General features: G+C 44.5%; 1 protein-coding gene across 1 annotated transcript in view; it reads right to left on the reverse strand.

The window, feature by feature from the left end:
• The window catches only part of AMPH (amphiphysin), a 193,394-nt gene that overhangs the window by 20,453 nt on the left and 154,087 nt on the right, over positions 1–18,854 (reverse strand). The window contains exons 13-18 of the mRNA XM_074283200.1: positions 14,657–14,773; positions 11,084–11,107; positions 8,839–8,862; positions 5,125–5,157; positions 2,637–2,693; positions 1,501–1,611 (exon numbers count right to left, since the gene is read on the reverse strand). Coding sequence (XP_074139301.1) covers positions 1,501–1,611; positions 2,637–2,693; positions 5,125–5,157; positions 8,839–8,862; positions 11,084–11,107; positions 14,657–14,773 — 366 coding nt within the window. The remainder of the gene's footprint in view (positions 1–1,500; positions 1,612–2,636; positions 2,694–5,124; positions 5,158–8,838; positions 8,863–11,083; positions 11,108–14,656; positions 14,774–18,854) is intronic.

Below are 18,854 nucleotides of genomic sequence, written 5' to 3' on the forward strand. Positions count from 1 at the left end.
TCTCAAAAAAATGTTATTTTAGGTATGATTTCTTGTGGAAGCCTGTAGTAAATGACACAATGATTGAAATTCTTCCGAGACTTTTTCCTGAATTCCAGCAATGAATGGATCTTCCCTTTCTGTTCATCTTTAAGTGACTTTTCCTTAGGAGCACTTCCTGACTTTCCTACGTGTTGCACTATCAAGTTCATCTCTGTTCAGCATCTATCCTTCCATTTCCCAGCATGTTTCCCAGCTGTAGTTCACACCAGCCAATGTGGGCAGATTAGACTCGCACTGGGAGCCGGTAATGGCTCACGCATGTGTTCATAATTCTGACTTGAGGCAAACCACTCAGGATTGTGGGAAGCTGTCTAAGAATAGAAGCGGCCAAGAAGCTGCTGGCCTGCAATGCTTTAGGAAGCTTCTTCACCCAGGACTTCTCTATCCCAAAGCCTCAGTTTCTATGCTAATCCTTATAGAATGTTTTACATAGAGTTCTTACCTTAAGATATATGAACTTAAAAAATAAAAATCTTTGTGATAACCATTTCAATATAATTGACTTCTTTTGAAATCCTATGCATTTTATTTTATGTATTAAAAATTATTCTGAAAAGCTTCATCAGACTTTTACCAAAGGTCTCTCCCCACTCCCTCCCTTTCGCTCTCCCTCCCTGCCTCTCTCTCTCCCTCCCTCATCATCTCTCTTCTTTTTTTCTCTCTCTTTCTCCCTCTCTTCTTTCTTTTTTTCTCTCTATCTCCTTCCTTCTCTCCCTTCATCCCTCCCTCATCCTCTCTTCTTTTTCTCTTTACCTTTCTCCCTCTCTTCTTTCTTTTTTTCTATCTCCTTCCTTCCCTCCCTCATCCTCTCTCTTCTTCTCTCTTTCTTTCTCCCTTTCTTCTTTCTTTTTTTCTCTCTATCTCCTTCCTTCCCTCCTTTCATCCCTCCCTCATCTTCTCTCTTCTTTTTCTCTCTCCCTTTCTCCTCCTCTTCTTTCTTTTTTCTCTCTATCTCCTTCCCTCCCTCTCTTCTTCCTTTTTTCTTTTCTTCTCCATTTCTTCCTCTTATTTACTTATCTCCCTCCTTTCTTCTCTATCTCCCTCTCCCCCTTACATACACACACACATATACACAAACACGAGAACTATTTGACCACAAGAAACACCTGATGCCTGAAAAAGTGTCAATGCCACAGTGTGTTTTATCCAAAAAATCAGGTCTATAACTGCTTGAACAGAACCTCTGTCCTCTAGAGGTCTGAGCACATTTGCTTGAAAAGGGTCATTGGTCAGTGAGTGAAAGAGGGCTATGGAATGGAAGAGAGTTAAAAGGTCAAAGGCACCAGAAAACCCACTTGAACTCTCTTTCAGCTGGGATATCCATGATGGAAGCCGGTGTCCCCAGGGATGTGTAAAGCAGAATGATGGCATGGGAGATGAATGAATGAATGGAGAGATGACTCTGGTGGTGGGGAGATGAGCAGGGCATGATGGGTGGTAGTGGAAGCTGACACTCACCTCAGCCTCCTCTGCTGCCTCACTAGGCTGGATGTCTTGGCCCTCAACAGGAGCTCCAGCCAAGGGCTCCTCAGCTTTGGGTTCTGTGGGGGGCACCTCTTCCGACTCAGCCTTTGTTTTATTTATTTTGGGGGTGGTTAGGAGAAAGAGAAAATATGAAAAGTGAACCCAAATCACCAAGGCAAGTTTGGCAGTTAAGGCTACTGAATAGTATCCTCCATCTGACCAACTTTGGCAAATTTTCCAAACTTGCCACCATTGGCCTTATGGTATGGCCCTGCTGAGGAAGCTCCCATGATGCCATTGAGCTTCCATAAATATTCATTTGGTGAACACTGGGCTCACCTCAGAACATGGTACCAAAAAATAGGGCCCCTTTTCTGAGATTTCCCTGAGGATGAAGGACATATATTTCCAGAAATTACAAGGAAAGTTGTTTTTGGGAAAAACTGCCCTGAGATCTCAGCTCTGAATGACTGAAAGCGAAATGGGTGCTATGGAGGAGCAGGCTAGAAGTCCAACGGGAGATGCCGAAATAGGTGAAGATGGAATGTCCTCATGGAAAAACACTCTCTCCAACTGAAAACAAGAAACGTTATAGACACTGCTTCATATAAGTAGGACAGTGCACGTGGGACAGGAAAGAGAGCCAGATGGGCTGCTAAGTGACCCAGGGGTACAGAGCTGGGCCTGGAGTCAGGAAAACCTGAGTTTTGGACCTGCCTCCTACACAATCTAGCTGCAAGTGTCCCTGGGAGAATCACTTGGCCCTAGTAAAATGGGAGGCTTCTGAGGATTCTTACAACATTAATTTATGTCAGTATAAAATCTAGTAGAATAGTTTGAAGTGCAGCAAATCAAATGCATGGGCTTACCAAGGGTACCAATTCTATGAAATAAAGAGGGACGTTTCCCCCATAAACCCAGGTTCAGAATCCCTGTTCTACAGATGCCTAGGACTAACTGAGAAGTCAGGGAAACGGCATTCCCCGGCTGTCCAGCCTGTTTGTGTAGAACAGAGGTCCTTGGACATCCACCATTTTGAGTGTCCACCCCCAATAGAGAGAGTTGTCAGTAGAAGTAGGGGAGAAAGGAAGTGCTTCTGTTTCACTTGTCTACAAACCAGAACTACTTACCGAGGTATCGCTCACAGCCTGACTGGCGGGCATGGCGAAGAGAGAAGTGTCCTGAGGCTGGGCATTGGGGAAAAAAGGGAGCTCTTAAATCATCGGCATTTTGAAAACTCCCCAAGAGAACATTTAAATAATGTCACCTTAATGCTTGTAATTAGAAGTCTTCTAAATTTAAATAAGGAAACCGAACAAAAAAATAAAGATTCAGCCACAATCGCTTGTGTGTTTGCATTGAATATGCATCTGGGTTTGAAGAAACAACATAATGAGATGAAAAAGATTCCTAAAAATACATCCTCCTCAGCGGCTGTCTGTTGCCCGCCTCATTCTGCACACCTGCTGAGACCCAAATTGGTGCCTTCTGGGATCCAAAATGTTGCATCTACTAGAAACTGGTGAGGTCCTAGGCCCTTGAATTTGATAGGGGCTAACACATATCTGTATCTGTGTACTGATGCATCTTGGGAATGGGTCAGTGAGACTCACAGCCGATTAGTCTTGGAGACCCAGAGGGCTCAGGCTGAGTATCCCTTGTCCCCCTCTCTCCTCAAAGCCCAGAACCCCAGCTGAAGACAGCCTTTCCTTAGTAGTTGTCTTAGTCATAAGAACTAGGTCCTAATAGTTAGGACCAATCAGACCCTGACCCCAGATCAGATAAAATCTGGAGTGCGCATTCAATTCAAGGCACAATCTAAGAGGGAAATGGATAACCCAGAGATAGTCTAACAAAAGGCCAAAAGGTGATGAAGAGTCTTGGGTCCATGTCATACAAGGATTCATTAAGGATGTTTAACTTAGAGAGGCCTCATGGGGAACATGATCTCTCTCTTTAGGTTTCTGAATGGTAACAGAAGAAGTATCAGACTGTGTTCATCTTAGCCTCAGAAAGTAGAACTAGGAATGATGGGTCAAAGTTGTAAAAGGGGCAAGTTTAGACTTGACATGAAGGAAAACTTTCTCACCGAATTAACCACATATAGAATGGCCGACCTTGAAAGGTAGCACTTTGGCCCTTGACAGAGGGCGTCAGGAAGAAGACGGCGGACCGTGAGATGGGTCTATCATAGGTGGATTCATTTATGGTCTAAGTTACATTGGATCATGGGTACGAATTTGGAGTCTATGAATTTGGCTTTTAAGGAAATAAATGGATATTTCAATATAATTGGTCTCCTTTGTGATTTTTATTTTGTCTCATATATTGAAAAACATAATTCTGGGAAGATTCTGTGGCTTCCAGATTGCCAGAGGAATTCATAAGAGAAAACAAATTAAGGTATATGGTCACTCAGGTCTCTTCTCTAATTGTGATTTTAGGGCTGCTATTGTCATATTCCCTAACTCAATAGCTTCTCAAAAAGCCACAGGCAAAGAACGTGTTTCTAAATGACCTCTCTCTCTTAAAAGGACTGAGCATCCTTGGGTGCTCACTCTTTGCCAGTGACAACCATCTGTGCACTTAGTATGAACCAATGAACACTCTGGCAGCAGCACTATCCTGGCATCCTCTTAAACTTAGGGGGCAGGGGCAGTAGAATCCTGAGATTGGGAGATAGCCACCAGCCCTACACCAGTGGAGCCAGAAGGAGACACTGTGGGCACTGGAAACCAAATTGGAGGGAAGAATTCCAGAACTGTGGAATTGGAAAGGACATCAGTGGCCATCTAGCCCGACCCCTACCTGCCAAAGCATCCCCACCACAGTCTTGGCTGATAAGTTGTCATCTGGCCTCTGTTTACTGAAACAGCCCATTTTATCAGGGGCAGCTCAAATCATTTCTTTCTTCCACCTAAATTTACTTCTCTGTGGCTTGTACCCATTCTGCTCCAGATGCCAAAAAGCCCAAGTCTGATCCCTTTTCCGTGAGGCACCTTAGGAGCTTCCTTTTCCTCCCTAAGTTAAGAATATTCCAAGTTAAATGACCCCAGTTACTTCAGCTGACATCCATGTGACATGGAATCAAAGCTCTTCAGTTCCCAGCTTCTCATTGGCCTCCACTCTATATAGTTCTCCACTCTGATCTGAGCAGGGCAGAGAACATGGCACTTCCCTGGATACACTATGCCTTTCATTCTTATTATTTTTGCTTTCTGTGCCTCTATGTTGAGCTTCAGGGAGGGATTTCTTCAGAAACGTTGTGTCTTCCTCACAAATCTCTTCCCCCCTTTTTTTTCCTGTCCCCAGCCCCAGCCCTCCCTTTTGACAGCAGAACCTTGGGAGCCTTGAAGGCTAAGGGATCATTTCATATATTTATTCCCTATTTGGCTTTAAGCAAGTCACAATTTCCCGGGGCCTCTGTATTCTTATCTCCAAATGCGGGAGCCAGACTATGTGGCCTCCGAGAACCCATCAAGCTCGAATCTCATAAGTATCATTTATCGACATCTTGACTTAAAGAAGCGGCATCCGATGCACTCACTTGGAGACTCATCTATGCATAGTGCAGTCATTGGCGGCCTAGAGTTGCCCTCAAACTCATTTATTTCTTACCTGGGTGAATCCATTGAAGGTGCCACTGGAAGCCTAAGTGGAAGTGGAGACCAGAACGCGTTATTTGTTAAGTCTTCATCGCCCGTGTTAACATGCACATAGTTTTACGTGTGGACACGGAAAAAACGACATTACATCACCAATGAAACCAAAATGGAGAGAAAGAGGAAAGGCCATGAGCAAGAGAACTCATGAGATGGAGGAAGCCACAAGGGAGCACATCCAATAGGCTGCCAGCAAAAAAAGGTCCAATGCTCTTTCCATTAATTTCTGGTGACTATTTCTTTATTCTTAAAGACTCCCTCCCTCAGCAACGGTGGAGTAGCTCAAAGCAGAGAGCTCCCAAGGTGAGCCTTGGGGTCTCTCCACCATCAGGCTGTGGCCATCATGGGTTTAGTCATTGTCAGAAGAGATTTCCTTGGTTTTTCTAAATGGCAAAGTTCTGAATTTACCTAGAGTGAGATTTTGCCAATTCGTGTGTGTGTGTGTGTGAGTGTGTGTGTGAGTGTGAGTGTGTGTGAGTGTGTATGTGAGTGTGTGTGAGTGTGAGTGTGTGTGAGTGTGTGTGTGAGTGTGTGTGAGTGTGAGTGTGTGTGTGAGTGTGTGTGTGAGTGTGTGTGTGTATGTGTGTGAGTGTGTGTATGTGTGTGTGAGTGTGTATGTGTGTATGTGAGTGTGTGTGTATGTGTGTGAGTGTGTGTGAATGTGTGTGTGTATGTGTGTGAGTGTGTGTGTGAGTGTGTGTATGTGTGTGAGTGTGTGTGTGAGTGTGTGTATGTGTGTGTGTGAGTGTGTGTATGTGTGTGAGTGTGTGTATGTGTGTGAGTGTGAGTGTGTGTGAGTGTGTGTATGTGTGTGAGTATGAGTGAGTGTGTGAGTGTGTATGTGTGTGAGTGTGTGTATGTGTGTGAGTGTGTGTGTGAGTGTGTGTATGTGTGTGTGTGTGAGTGTGTGTATGTGTGTGAGTGTGTGTATGTGTGTGAGTGTGAGTGTGTGTGAGTGTGTGTATGTGTGTGAGTGTGAGTGAGTGTGTGAGTGTGTATGTGTGTGAGTGTGTGTGTGAGTGTGAGTGTGTGTGTGAGTGTGTGTGAGTGTGTGTGTGAGTGTGTGTGAGTGTGTGTGAGTGTGAGTGTGTGTGTGAGTGTGTGTGTGTGTGTGTGTGTGTGTGTGTGTGTGTGTGTGTAAATATGTTATTCTTGTATTGCTCAACTGTAAGCTCCTTGAGAGTACCAAATATAATAGTACAATGTAATGGTGGAGAACCTGCCTTGGGTAGGTGGGTTCAAACCCAAGCTCTACCACTCTCTGAGAGCTCTCTAGGTCCCAGTATCCTCCCCTGTCGAAAGAAGAGCCTAGAGGAGAGACGGTTATGGTCCTGTTCAGAATCTAAGTCCCCATGAATCGTGTCTGTTCTGTTCCTGATATGGCAGCTCGGAAGGCAAACACTCAGTCAGCTCCACACTCGGGAGCCAGGCCAGAGGCCTAGAGCAGGATCACTCCAGTCTATATATGGTCACCCTTTTTTTGGTCAACCTATTTGTATGGTAAGGCTGCACAGAGTTCAGAGGATGGAGGGTAGTTTGTCAGGGAGGTCAGCAAGGGCTCACTTGGAGAAGGAAGGCAGGGCTCATGGATGTGTAGAATACACGGGGTAACGGGGCCTAGAGGGGTCTCGGGCTAGTCTAGGCTACACACCGGGGTAGGTACCTCTTCCTTCTCAGCCTCTACTTCTCGGAACAACACTCCATATCTCCGGTTAGCAATCTCATCTTCAGATAAGTCTGAGTTGTTGTTCTCACTGTCTTTGGGACTATTTGAACTCTCGGTGCTAGCATTTGGGGAGCTGCCCACGTGGAACAGAACCATGGGTCTTGCTACATCCTGGCTTTGCTGATAGACACTCACGCTGGCCTGTTCCCCAGATAACCCTGCTTTCAAATGAGCCTCCAACATCCTCTTGTTGGCATCTAGGCCTGCATCTTCCCAGCAACTACCGGAACCTCCCACGTCTCGGGTGGGCCACTGATTAACAAATTCAGGCCAGTTATCCAAGCCATTCTGTGGGCCATCTGGCGGACCAGTGAAGTTCCAGGAATCCTCATTAGTCACAGTAGGGTCCCAGTTGGGCAGCCAAATCTGACTCGCATCTATCCCCCAAGGATCTGCCTCTGAGCCTCCTGGCTTGCTAATGCTAGCTTCACTGTCTTGGGGGACTGTAGTTTCAATCCCTTCTCCCAGTGAATCTTCTGCTTGACCCGAGCCCAGGTTATTGCTACATTTGGTCCCGGTGCCGTCAAAAGAGGCAGCCTGGGCTCTGACTGGCAGGGCCGTTTCATCCTGGATGGGCATGAAGGCAGCTGGGGGCTCATCACTGAGGCCGGCATTTGGGAGTGTGTTGACACTGCCACCTTCAAGTTGATGAGCAGTCTCCGGTGTACTGCTCAGCCCAGCATCCCAGTGAATGTTGCCCAGAGCCATGCAGTCTTGTTCTGAGTCACGGCCCACCTCTGGATCAGGAGAACCTGCACAAATACCTACTCCTTCCTTCAAGGCTCCAATTCCTCCTACCACACTAATACCCTCAATATTTGCCACATGCTCTGCCTGGTGCTCTGGACTCCAGATGCCCAAGGCATCCTCAAGTTCAATTTCAAGGCCCTTGACAACTTCACAGTGATTAACGATTATCGGTACCTCACGATCTAACCTTTGGGCTACACTGCTCAATGGACCTGGAGGATCTAATTCTTTGCCTCCAGGTTTCCTTTCCTCAAAAGGGCCTTGCCCTGAAGAGCCCTCCTTCTCACAAATCCTGCTCTCCTCTGAGATTCTGAATGCTTCCTGCCTTCCCTTTCCTCCTGCCTCAGGCTGCTGGGGGTCTCTGCTTCCTCCACTTGCCCCAGCTTCCTCTTCACACTCCTCTGCACCTTCTAAGCCTGGCGTGCTAACCCTGCTGGTGTCTACCTTTTCACACGTCTCCAAGCTTCCCCACGAGGCTCCCCGCTTCCCTTCCTCCTCCTTTGTCTGGTCCATACTTTGCTGGATTTCTTCTCGAAGGACTCCAGCTTCCGTAAGTGGGATCTCAGAAGCCAGTGAGGATTCAGAAGGCCGCTCCATCTCTGGATCCCTGGCCAATCTAACTTCTGGCTCGGCCTCTGGGAAAATCAATGAGTTTTCTTCGGTGACAGCCGGCCATGGCTGATGGTCGCTCTCCATGGTACCAGGAGGCACTGCTTCAGTGGTCACTCTCTGCTCTTCCCCAGGCTCAGACAGAGGCTCCTCTCCAGGATCACCTGCTATAGCCTCCTGGCTCAAACTGTCTGTGCTAACCTCTAAGCCCCAGACGAATGACCCTAGGTCACTGTGGGGGTCGGGAATGTCTTCAGCTGACCCGAGGTCTGGAGTTTCCTCCATGATCAGGTTACACAAGGAAAGGCTTTTTGAAGCATCAGGCTTTAAAGCAGGCAGAAGAGCAAAAGGGGAAAAAACAAAGTAAGATGAATCGGTCATGGCAAGAGTGGGTGAGAAAACATAAAGGTCAACGTGTCAGCACGACCACACCAATGCCAAGGAGAAGCTAGCGAGGGCCTCGGGGCCTACGGGGGCAGCCGGCAAGGGCAGGAGAAAAGCTGCTAATCTTCGGAAGGGACAAGAGCACAAGCACCACACACGCGTCACGACACCAAAGGGAGCAACTGCACAAAGTCAACCTACCGGCTGGACCAGGTCGCTGCTCGTCTGTGGGGAGGAAAATCAGACAAATGAGGCAAGAGGGAGACAAAGGTGGATATGACAAAGTCAAGCAGAAAAGCTTTATGAAGGCTCTATTGTGCGCCAGGCACTGAGCTGGGCGCTGGGGATACGAAGACAAAAGCAAAAATCCCTGCCGTCAGAGAATACCTCCGTTCTAATGCCCACACATTTATGGGCAGGTGCAAAGAAGATACAAATTCGTTTTGAGAAGGAGACAGGGTTCATAAGGCTGAGGAGAGGTGAGGGTGAGCAGAAAAGGTCTCACTAGCAGACGGCACCACAGCCTTGCTCAGACTTACATAGCTAGGGCTTGGATGCTTAGAAATAGGGTAGTTACTCATCTGGACCCATAGTGCCTTTGGGCTTAGTCCCATCCTTTGGACTGATGGACAGTTCCAACTGTCAAGGTCAGTGCTTTGAGGGCACCTTATCGATACACAATCTGCATTAACAGGTGGAGCCATAAGCAATGGTGCCTCGTGCTGAAGGGAAATCTTCAATTCTAGAATTCCCAGACTGGCCCTGACCAAGACAGTACTTTTCACTTCTGAGAATCCCCGGGAGGGCTGGGAGAGCAGAACGGTAGATATCCCAGGTAATGAACTCCCCAGTCGACAAAAGTATTTTCCTCACAATCCTGTGAAGTGTAGTCATTATTATATCCATTTACAGGTGAGGTTCAGAGAGATTAAGTGACCGTATGGCTCATGATCATAGCAAGTGAGAGGCAGAGGTGGAGATCTGGGCCTAAATCTGATCCCAGTCCAGAGAGATACTCTGCGCAGCTCCCCTTTCCTGGATTATGCTGCAGAGACCAGCAGAAAATGGCCTTCACTATCAGCTCTTTGACACTGATGGCCAGCTCCCTTGGAACCCTGCAGCAATACACTGGGAGGGCTCAGCCCTGTAGATGCTCCCAGGTTTTAGCTGGGATATCTCTTCTCCATTCCTAAATATCAGATAGAAAGACACACGCATCCGATGGGGGAGATCGAGATGTGCCCAGGACGCAGGATCTAACCCTGAGGTTTCTGAAATTAATTATTTTTATTAAGTTTAAAATAGTTGAATATTAATATTTAATGAGAAACTATATAAATAAACATTTAAATATAAATATTTAATAATTATAACATTTTAATATGTAGAAAACAAAATTTTCTAAGAAGGGTAGGGTCTAGTTTCACCAGACTTCTGTCAAAGGGATACACAAGAAAGGTGTCAAATCCCTGCTTCTAGGAGAGAAGCGGACAGCAGTTGCTTCAGATGCAAAGCAACAACCTCCCTCTAAACCTATTTTTGTCCCCATTCTGAAGCCATAGTTTAGGAGTGAGGCTTCTCCTCTCACCCTCTGAGCCCTGGGTGACACTATATCAACTAGAATTAAAGTAAGAAGCATGGAGACCTAAGGATCCAGCCTCTAAACCTTGTGTTCCCAACATCTCAGTGGCATCCGGATTTGGAGTCGGGACAATCCTAGTTTAAACAGTGCGGGAGACACAGTCTAGCTGAGTGATCCCCCGAAAGTCACTGCCTGTTTCCCAGCCTGTGTGTGAAAGGGGAAAACGGGTGCAAAGTGCCTTGGAAACCCAGAAGGCTGTATCAATGTTAGTGGTGGTTGTTGTTGCAGTTGTGGTTGTTGTTGTTAGGGTTAATCTTAACCCTGTCTTTATTATTATTATTGTTGCAATTTATTGTTGTTACTAAACTTTGGAGCTTCTATTTTTCTTATTTTCCTGACCGGTCCATCAGAGTGAAGTTCAGGCAACTTAAGGCTGTGCATCAGATTGGTAGAGGCAGAGGGCCTTCAAGCCAAGAAGGCCTGACTCCGACACACGCCAGAAGACGACTCCCAGCATTCTACTCGGCTCCCAAAAGCTAGGAGCAAAGATCAGCTGCTGGCTTGTACCAAAAAGGGCGTTTCCCCATTGGGCCTCCCCTCCCCACACTGGTAAAATCACAGATCCAGGTCCCAAACAAGCAAGCCAAAAACTCTGAGGTGACCGATGGTTTGAATGAGTGGCAGACCTCCAGAGAGCCAGTGTAGCTTCAACAGCCTGGGAAGCATTCTAGGGAGCTCAGATTAGCGAGCCGTGACATGACTTTAGCTCTCTTTGCACAAAAGCTGGGTGAAGAATTTCAAACATTACAGATTCTCTGGTGACCCAGAGGTATCAGCATAGACAACCCTTAGAAAAAGCCTTACCGTCCACAAGTCCCAGGGCAATGTCTGAAAAGCAAACAGAGGAAACATCATCAGTCCTTTAGGTCAGAGTCTGGGGGAATGGCTGGTTCAGTGGGCTCCTGGTCAAGCAGCCATTTGGCTTGTCCCAAGGGATGGCGGTGGGGGATTACTTTACCATATCAAAAATTGGAAATAAGAAAGGATTATGGATAACAAAGGCTAAAATCTTGTTGAGATCAATACAACAAACCTTCATTTGACACTCAAGATATAAAATTGAAATGGGCAAGTTCTCGGAGTTTATAGTCTGGTAGATGGGAGAGTACACATAGGCAATCACTTAACCATCAAGCATTTATGAAGTGCTTACTATGTGCCCGCCATGATGCCAGGAATATGAAATAGACTCTTTCCTTCCTTCAAGAAGTTTATGACTGATCACACGAAAAGCTAAAACAGGATGGAATATCTGTGCATGGAGAAGTTCAAACTTGACACAGAGAAGAAACGAGAGGGAAATCTCTAGGTGGGAAGGTCAGGGAAGCCTTCCTGGAGGAGATAACAGCCTGAAGGAAGGAAGTAGCACCAAGAGACACAGATGGAAAGGCTCTGATCCTCAAAGTCTGGAAGCAGGAGTCTGAAGAATGGCGGGTATTTTAGTTTGACTATTACACCCAGTGCCATATAATGAGATTGAAAAGTGGGTTGGAGTCAGATTGTGGGGAGCCTTGAATGGTGAGTTAGAATTTGGATTTTATTTGGTAGACAATGGGGAGCTATAAAAGATTTTTGAGTGGGGAAGCAGGTGGCAGTGTAGAAGAAAAACTCTTAAGAATGAGAATTAGAAGAGGGGAAAGTGGGCTAATTGGAGAGGAAGAGAGTCCCTCCCACAATGGATGTTTTTGAGCAGAGACTGGATGACCGCTTTCTAGCTTTGAGGCAGAAGAAAGGATGGGCAAGATGACCTTGAGATTCCTTTCAGCATTGTTTTTTATTCTGTGCATTTGGAAAGTGACTCAACAGAGGGAAAAAAAGGGTTCAGTATGTCAACACGAGCCACTCTCCATTAGATGAAGCTCGGGATGCTGTTCTTTTTCCAACATTTCCAAAGAGATTGCTTTTTCCAATTCTACTTTCTGGTTTAAAGTCTCAAGTGACTCTCAGTCCTACTAATTAACTGGTAATTAGTAGAATTTCCCTATGAAACCTAATTGTATGTTGTTTTAAATTACTTCTAGTACCTTCTTCATAAAGTAACAGTCCAGAATTTCTCCTTTCTCTTTGGGTGGAGAGCAGAGGGATTCGGGAATGGTGGAAGGGAAGTGTCTTTCTATCTATCACTTGTCTGAGCCACATGACGAGCATCATCACATGCTCACTCAAGCCAGTCAGCGACAGTGGGGCAAGTTCATTGCAATGATAATGAAATGCTGAAGTCAAACAGTAGAGGAGAAAATTCAGAACTAAACTTGACCCTCCCTTAGTGCCATCATTTTCAAATGCCAAGATAAAAAAAATTCACCTTAAAGAAAGCATTGTAGTTGGACTCAACAAGGCCTGGGTTTGAATTCTACCTCAGACACTGTGACAACTTCTCTGAACCTCAGTTTCCTCATCTGTAAGGTGAGGAATGTGTACTCATTGGTTTCTGTGGTACTTTTCAGCACTGAGTCTATGATTCTGTGGATTTATCTCTGAGTTTCAGGTGAAAACTCCAGGCCTTGTGTTCTGGCTCACTCCCATTCCCCAAACCCCCGGGGAAATTCAGATTCAACGATCTGAATTCTCAGAATTCTAAAGGCATCAGCATGGCCTTGGACTATTTCAAATTCTGTTTAATTAAAAATGGCTTTCTGCATAAGACTCCATCTACCAAACACAAGGACCACTTATATTTCCCCAGGAGATGATGCCTTAATATTTATGCTACCTAAGAGCTCATGCACTGACTAAACTGACAAGACCCACCCTTTTCTCTAGATAAAGGAGCCATTTGATAGCACATCTATCAGTCCTCAGGCTCAGTAAAGGCTGAACTCACTGCTGGGCACACATGGCCAAGATTCAAATATGGAGAAATCTGCTAATAGGTACATTGATCCCCACACCTGAGGGGAAAGACTGTAAAAAGTCTATTTGGATGGAAAGCAAATCACACTAATATAATAAAGAAAAACAGGTAAGTATCCTGGGACTGGAAAACTTTATTTTTTTCCTTAAAGTCAGAAAAGATATTTGTTTAGAGCTCAACCACTAAGGGCTTTGCAGCACTGAATACAGGGTGGAGATCTTTAAATCCAGGTCCTAGACAAGAGGCAAGATGGAGTCTGTTTTTACTCTGTCCTTTCCTATTTTAGAAGAGAGCTGCCTTTACCGCTTATTCAGACCAGTGGGGATTGAGGTAGGAGAATTAGCAGAGGGCACCCACTTACAGAAAAACCCACATGGCGGGTCTCCATTTAGGCCAATACCAAGAGAAGCATCCCCAACCGCAAGGAAAAGCCAAGAAGGCTCCAAGTTGAAGCCATGAGAGGCTGATCAATCTCTCATTAGTTGAGTTGACCCAGGATGGCTCAGTTCTTTGTTTGGAAATAATCTATCTTTAGAAAGATCCACAGTTTAATATATTTCTTCAAAAACAGTTTAAGGTCAAACACATTAAAAATACTTGTTATTTTGGGTGAACCAGCCTTTCATGTCTTTCTCTTCCTTCTGATAGCTAGGAAAAGGACAAGGAGGGAGAATTTCCCTCATATCCCCTAGGAAACCATCATAAAGCAAGGATCAAAGCAGAACCTCTATGCCAGGGGGGTCTATGAGAGCCTTAGAGGCAGACTTAATTCTTCCTGGTTAAAATAGAAAGGTAATTGGGGGTGAAGAAAACAATGAGAATAAGTGGATCACATTTGTCTCCTAGAGAACTGCCTTCTAGGTGGAGGAAGGGGAAGGCAGTTGCTTATGGGAAGGGGAATCAAGTTACTAGGGTCAAAGGTATTAATTCTCAAACATAGCTCAGTCTCTGAACTGTATCCTATTTGGCTCACAGATATCAGTCCTGAGAAGCCAGGGATAGGAGAGATTGGGTATAGGGACAGTGATAGAACTTGGAAATTTATTGGTAAAGAGAACTCCAGGTGAAGAAATTCCCTCTATCAATTTAGGTTGCCAATATTTTTTTCCCAGCAATTTAAAGTCTTGAGGAGTTGCTTAGGTCCCTGAGAAGCTAAGTTACTTACCCATGATCACACGGTCAGTATGTATCAAAGACATGACCGAACCCTGGCCTTTCTGATTTATAAGCCAGCTCTCTACCCACTACACCATGTTACCTGTTCAAAGGAACTTTCATAGAATGAACTAAATGGGATGGAAAGGTTTGGGGACATGTAGAAGGTATTGATTTGTTCAACTTCCCTTAAGAAAAAGGGATCTGCTGGGGTAGGAGGGAAGTGGCTGATGGGACATGGAAAGAGCAAAGTCCTTTTCATAAACGGCCATGCTCCTTGCTAGCATAGAAGTGAAAAATGAATATCTGAATCTGCCAACTCCTCACCCATACCCATCTATCTCCCCCCAGACAAAAAAATCCTCTACCTGAGACATGGGTGAGTGGGTGATTGCTGCTGATCCCACCGGTGTAACATCTGGCTTGAAAGGATCAAAGTCCAGATCGAGCAAAGATTCTTCTTTCTTTGGCTCAGGAACTTCATTCTGTCAAGGAAGAAATCAGTGACTTGAAATTGATGTCAGGAATTGGTACTAATCTTTAAAAGATTATCAAAGACTGATTTTTAAAAACTTAAAAATAAGATTAGTGTATTCTGAGTGAAGAACTCATGAATTAGATGATCTTTGAGATTTTACCTATCTTGAAAACTAAGATAATTACAAATATAGAGGGGCTTCCTGTCCAGGCATGGATTAGACTTGCTAATCTTCTCTGACTCCACATAGAGACCACTGAAGAGATCATAAAGTCAAAGCCCCTCCTTTTCTAAATAAGGACTCTTCTTGTCATAGAGGAAAAAAATCTCTTCCCAAGAAAACCTCAATCAGATTAGTGATCTGTGTGATGGTTCAACGGCAGTAACTTTTTGGAATATTTAAGTTTTATTGTTAAAACCCCAGATCTCCTACAGACTTAAGTGTGCAACATAAACTCATCACTCATGTCATTAGACAAGAGCTAACCAGAAATTTGCTTGAGAAGGAAAAGCTACTTTAAAACAACTTTCTAGAAATAATAGATTTTTCAATTTAATTCATTTGATAAAAATAATCGGAATTCTATGAGATTACCCAATATATTCCTGAGGGAAAGATGAGAACATAGGGTGCAATATTTATGTCTCAAAGCAATATTCCAAAGCTACCATCAACAGGCATTTGTAATATCCTCATGATGTAAGAAAATGTCAACATAAATTCTGCAGAATCACATACTATTTAAATTTGGGGGAGGGGAACCTTGATCTAACTTCCTCATTGTACCAAAAAATGAGTGATTTGCCTAAACTAGTAAATGGTTGAGACAAGATTTGAACTCAGATCTTTTGGCTCTCAGCTTTTATATAAAGATGGTTCTCTTGAGCTTCCATCAGTAAGGCATGAGTTTGGGAATTAGCATCATCCTCATTTATTTAGTAGAGAAGATGAATCTTGTTGCCCCTATTTCCAACCACAATGAAAGGGATCCGGGAATTGATGGGATGCATTGGAGGCCCTAACTTGTGAAAAAAAAAAAGCGAAGCCAAGTGTCTAAGAAATCAATGTCCAATAGAGCAGTGAGGAACTGAACCAGCTACACTCAGCGAAAGAACTCTGGGAGACGACTATGAACCACTACAGAGAATTCCCAGTCCCTTTATTTTTGTCCGCCTGCATTTTGGATTTCCTTCACAGGCAAACAACTGTTTGGTCATGTATACATATATTGTATTTAATTTATACTCTAACATATTTAACATGTATTGGTCGACCTGCCATCGGGGGGGGGGGCGGGAAAGGAGGGGAAAAACTGGAACAAATGGTTTTTCAATTGTCAATGTTGTAAAATTACCTATGCATATATCTGGTAAATAAAAACTATTAAATAAAAAAAGAAAGAAATCAATGTCACTGACCACAAAAGATCTATTTCAACACAACTAAAATGACTTTTCAGTCAAAATGGCGGCCAAAACATAATCATCTATTCACCTCCAAAAGAACTCTTGTCACACTTCTGCAGATACACCCTGCAGAGCCCAGCCCTTTTCTGCCTGCCCTTCCTAGGGGACCCTCATCCATGTGGTCCAATAGCAGCTTCCGTCACAGTGGCTCTTCTCAACATGATTGATGGGGGCCTTCCTTGCTTTTCTTTAGCATCATGAAGATGTAATGGAGCATCCTAACTGTCCACAGGACATGTCTTTCCCTTGTTGCATGAAACTTTAAGGTGACTCAGAGAACCCTACATCTAACCTGGGGGACACAGGATGTGGCCACATCCTCCCAACATTCACTAAGCCCACAGTCTGTGGAATACACTATGAGGCCACTAGATGGCAGACAAAATATTGGGCTGAAAGGCCAGTGGATCCAGTCTCAGGCACTTTCCAGCTGGACAAGGCATTGAACATCTCCGAGCCCCATCCTTACTTATAAAATAAACCTGGTACATAGGATTGTTGTAGGGAAAGCACAGTGAAAATGTGACTTGCTGTGAGAGGGTTTCTGCCCTTAGGAACTGCCAGGTCCAGTTTCCCAACAAAGATGTGATAGGGTTCATTATGTAAAGGAAACTGGCTTAGGAACTACCTTGGGAGGGAACACATCAGAAACTGTACTAAAAATGTAGCAGAGCAGAACCTCATGAAATGACAGCTTCCCACGTTCCCCTCCACATGGGCACATCCCCAGTATGGGAATGGTGTGTCTGGGTGGGCCTTCTCCAGCATTTGTTTTTAAGCAGTGTTCTAGAGCTGACCTGTGTCCAGACAAGCAGAGAATGCGCTGCTGATGAGAATGCTTCGAAAGTGTCTCCTCCTGTTTTCCTTAAGAGGGACCCATCCTTCTACATTAGAACTGCCAGCAAGGACTGTCACTCCAGGCATAGAGATTGCCCACCAGGCCAAGGGAAGGGCAAAGATTCTGGAATCTTTCCAGTTTTCATTTTACTTGTAAGAAGTGGATGCTCTAGGAAAAACCCTGAAAATTCTAAGGGTAATAAATTCTAATCGCTGGATCATAATATAAGAGATGCTTATCTCTCTGGAAGGCCCTGGTATCCCGGTCTCTCAGGCTGTCCTTGTGGACAAGATGGGAGGATGGGGACTGGAGGATAATCCAGTGTGGTGGGGTGAGAACTAGCTAAATTATTGAACTCCAACAGTCATCATTCATGGAACGGTGTCAACAGAGAAGAAGGCTGGCTGTCTAGACTATCTGATGGGGGTGAAGAATCACACCGGGAACTGTCTGCTAAACAGACAAGGGGTGGATAAAAATATATTATCTAAGAGTTGAGAAAGGGAAAAAAAACAGCTAATTGACACAATTTACAGCTTAGGGCCACTTAAAAAGGACCTTGTTAGAGATAAGTTAGGAAGGAAAAGTAAATGGATCAATTACTCGTTAAATATCCAATCTTCTCTTCCTCCATCTCCACTATAAACAAAGGAAAAGGGAAGGTCAGACCTAGAATAGGATCAACTGTAGATAAAGAGCTGGAAGGCACCTAGGAGTCCATCTAACCCTAACCCTAACCCTAAAATGCCTCCCGACTCCCGACTCCCGACTCTAACCCTAACCCTAGAGGAGGAAACAGTGTCAGAGAGGTGAAGTGGTTGTCTTTTTTTCTTTTCTTTTTTTTAAATTTAATTTAATTTTGTTTTTGGTTGTCTTTTTTTCAAGATCACAAATGCATTATCAAAGGCAGGATCGAACCGAGATCCTTGACTTCCAGAAGCGGTGCATTCACTTAACAAAGGAATGAGCTCCTGTCACTGGAAGTGTTCCAAGGGAGGCTAGATGGGCACTTGCTGGAGACTTAGGGAGAGGTTCAGCTATTGGACAAGGAATCGATCTACGTAATTTTTAGTTTCTCCTCCAACTTGAGCATCCTAGGAGAGTTCTATTAAATAGAGGGGAGAAGGAGGCACAATAAATGACAAGAGGAGACATAATGCTTCAGTCTATTGTACGAATTTATTCTTATTAATGTCTAAATATTATTATTGTTATCAGGGGAGAAGTACTGCTGGCATTAGCTCTTCCCACTTCTGCCACAGTGACAGATCCATTCTGCTGTCTTTTTTTTTTTTTTTAAGAGTGATACTAGGAAAGAAAGCAAGTGATGGTGTCATTTTTATTCTGACTTATAGAGTTAGGGGAAAGAATAGGGAAAGAATGGCTCATCACCTTTCGGCTGAGAGGCTGTGAAACCAGGAGATTATTTTTCCTGAGATCTCCTTTACCCATTATGCCTTTTGGATTTTTAGATTTGGATACTCCTTTTGGATTATTCTCCTTTTGGACACTCAGCCTGGTTTTGAACACTCTACATGCCAGCCTCCACCTGGCTTCCCAGTCATGCTTCATTTTTTCTCCTGGCCTCTGTTTCCTAGTTTATAAAGGGTAGAGTTTGGACTTTCCACTGATCCTTTCCAGAGTAAAATAAATGATTCTGCTGCCCTTGATTGACACTGAAGCAGTCTAATGGGCTTACTAGATGCTCCTTGAACTCAATATACCTTCTCCCACCTCTGGGACCTTTGTCCCTTGTGGATAAATAGCAAGCTTTCTTCACCTC

This window comes from Sminthopsis crassicaudata, chromosome 1 (genome assembly GCF_048593235.1).
Source record: "Sminthopsis crassicaudata isolate SCR6 chromosome 1, ASM4859323v1, whole genome shotgun sequence".
Lineage (NCBI taxonomy): Eukaryota > Metazoa > Chordata > Mammalia > Dasyuromorphia > Dasyuridae > Sminthopsis > Sminthopsis crassicaudata.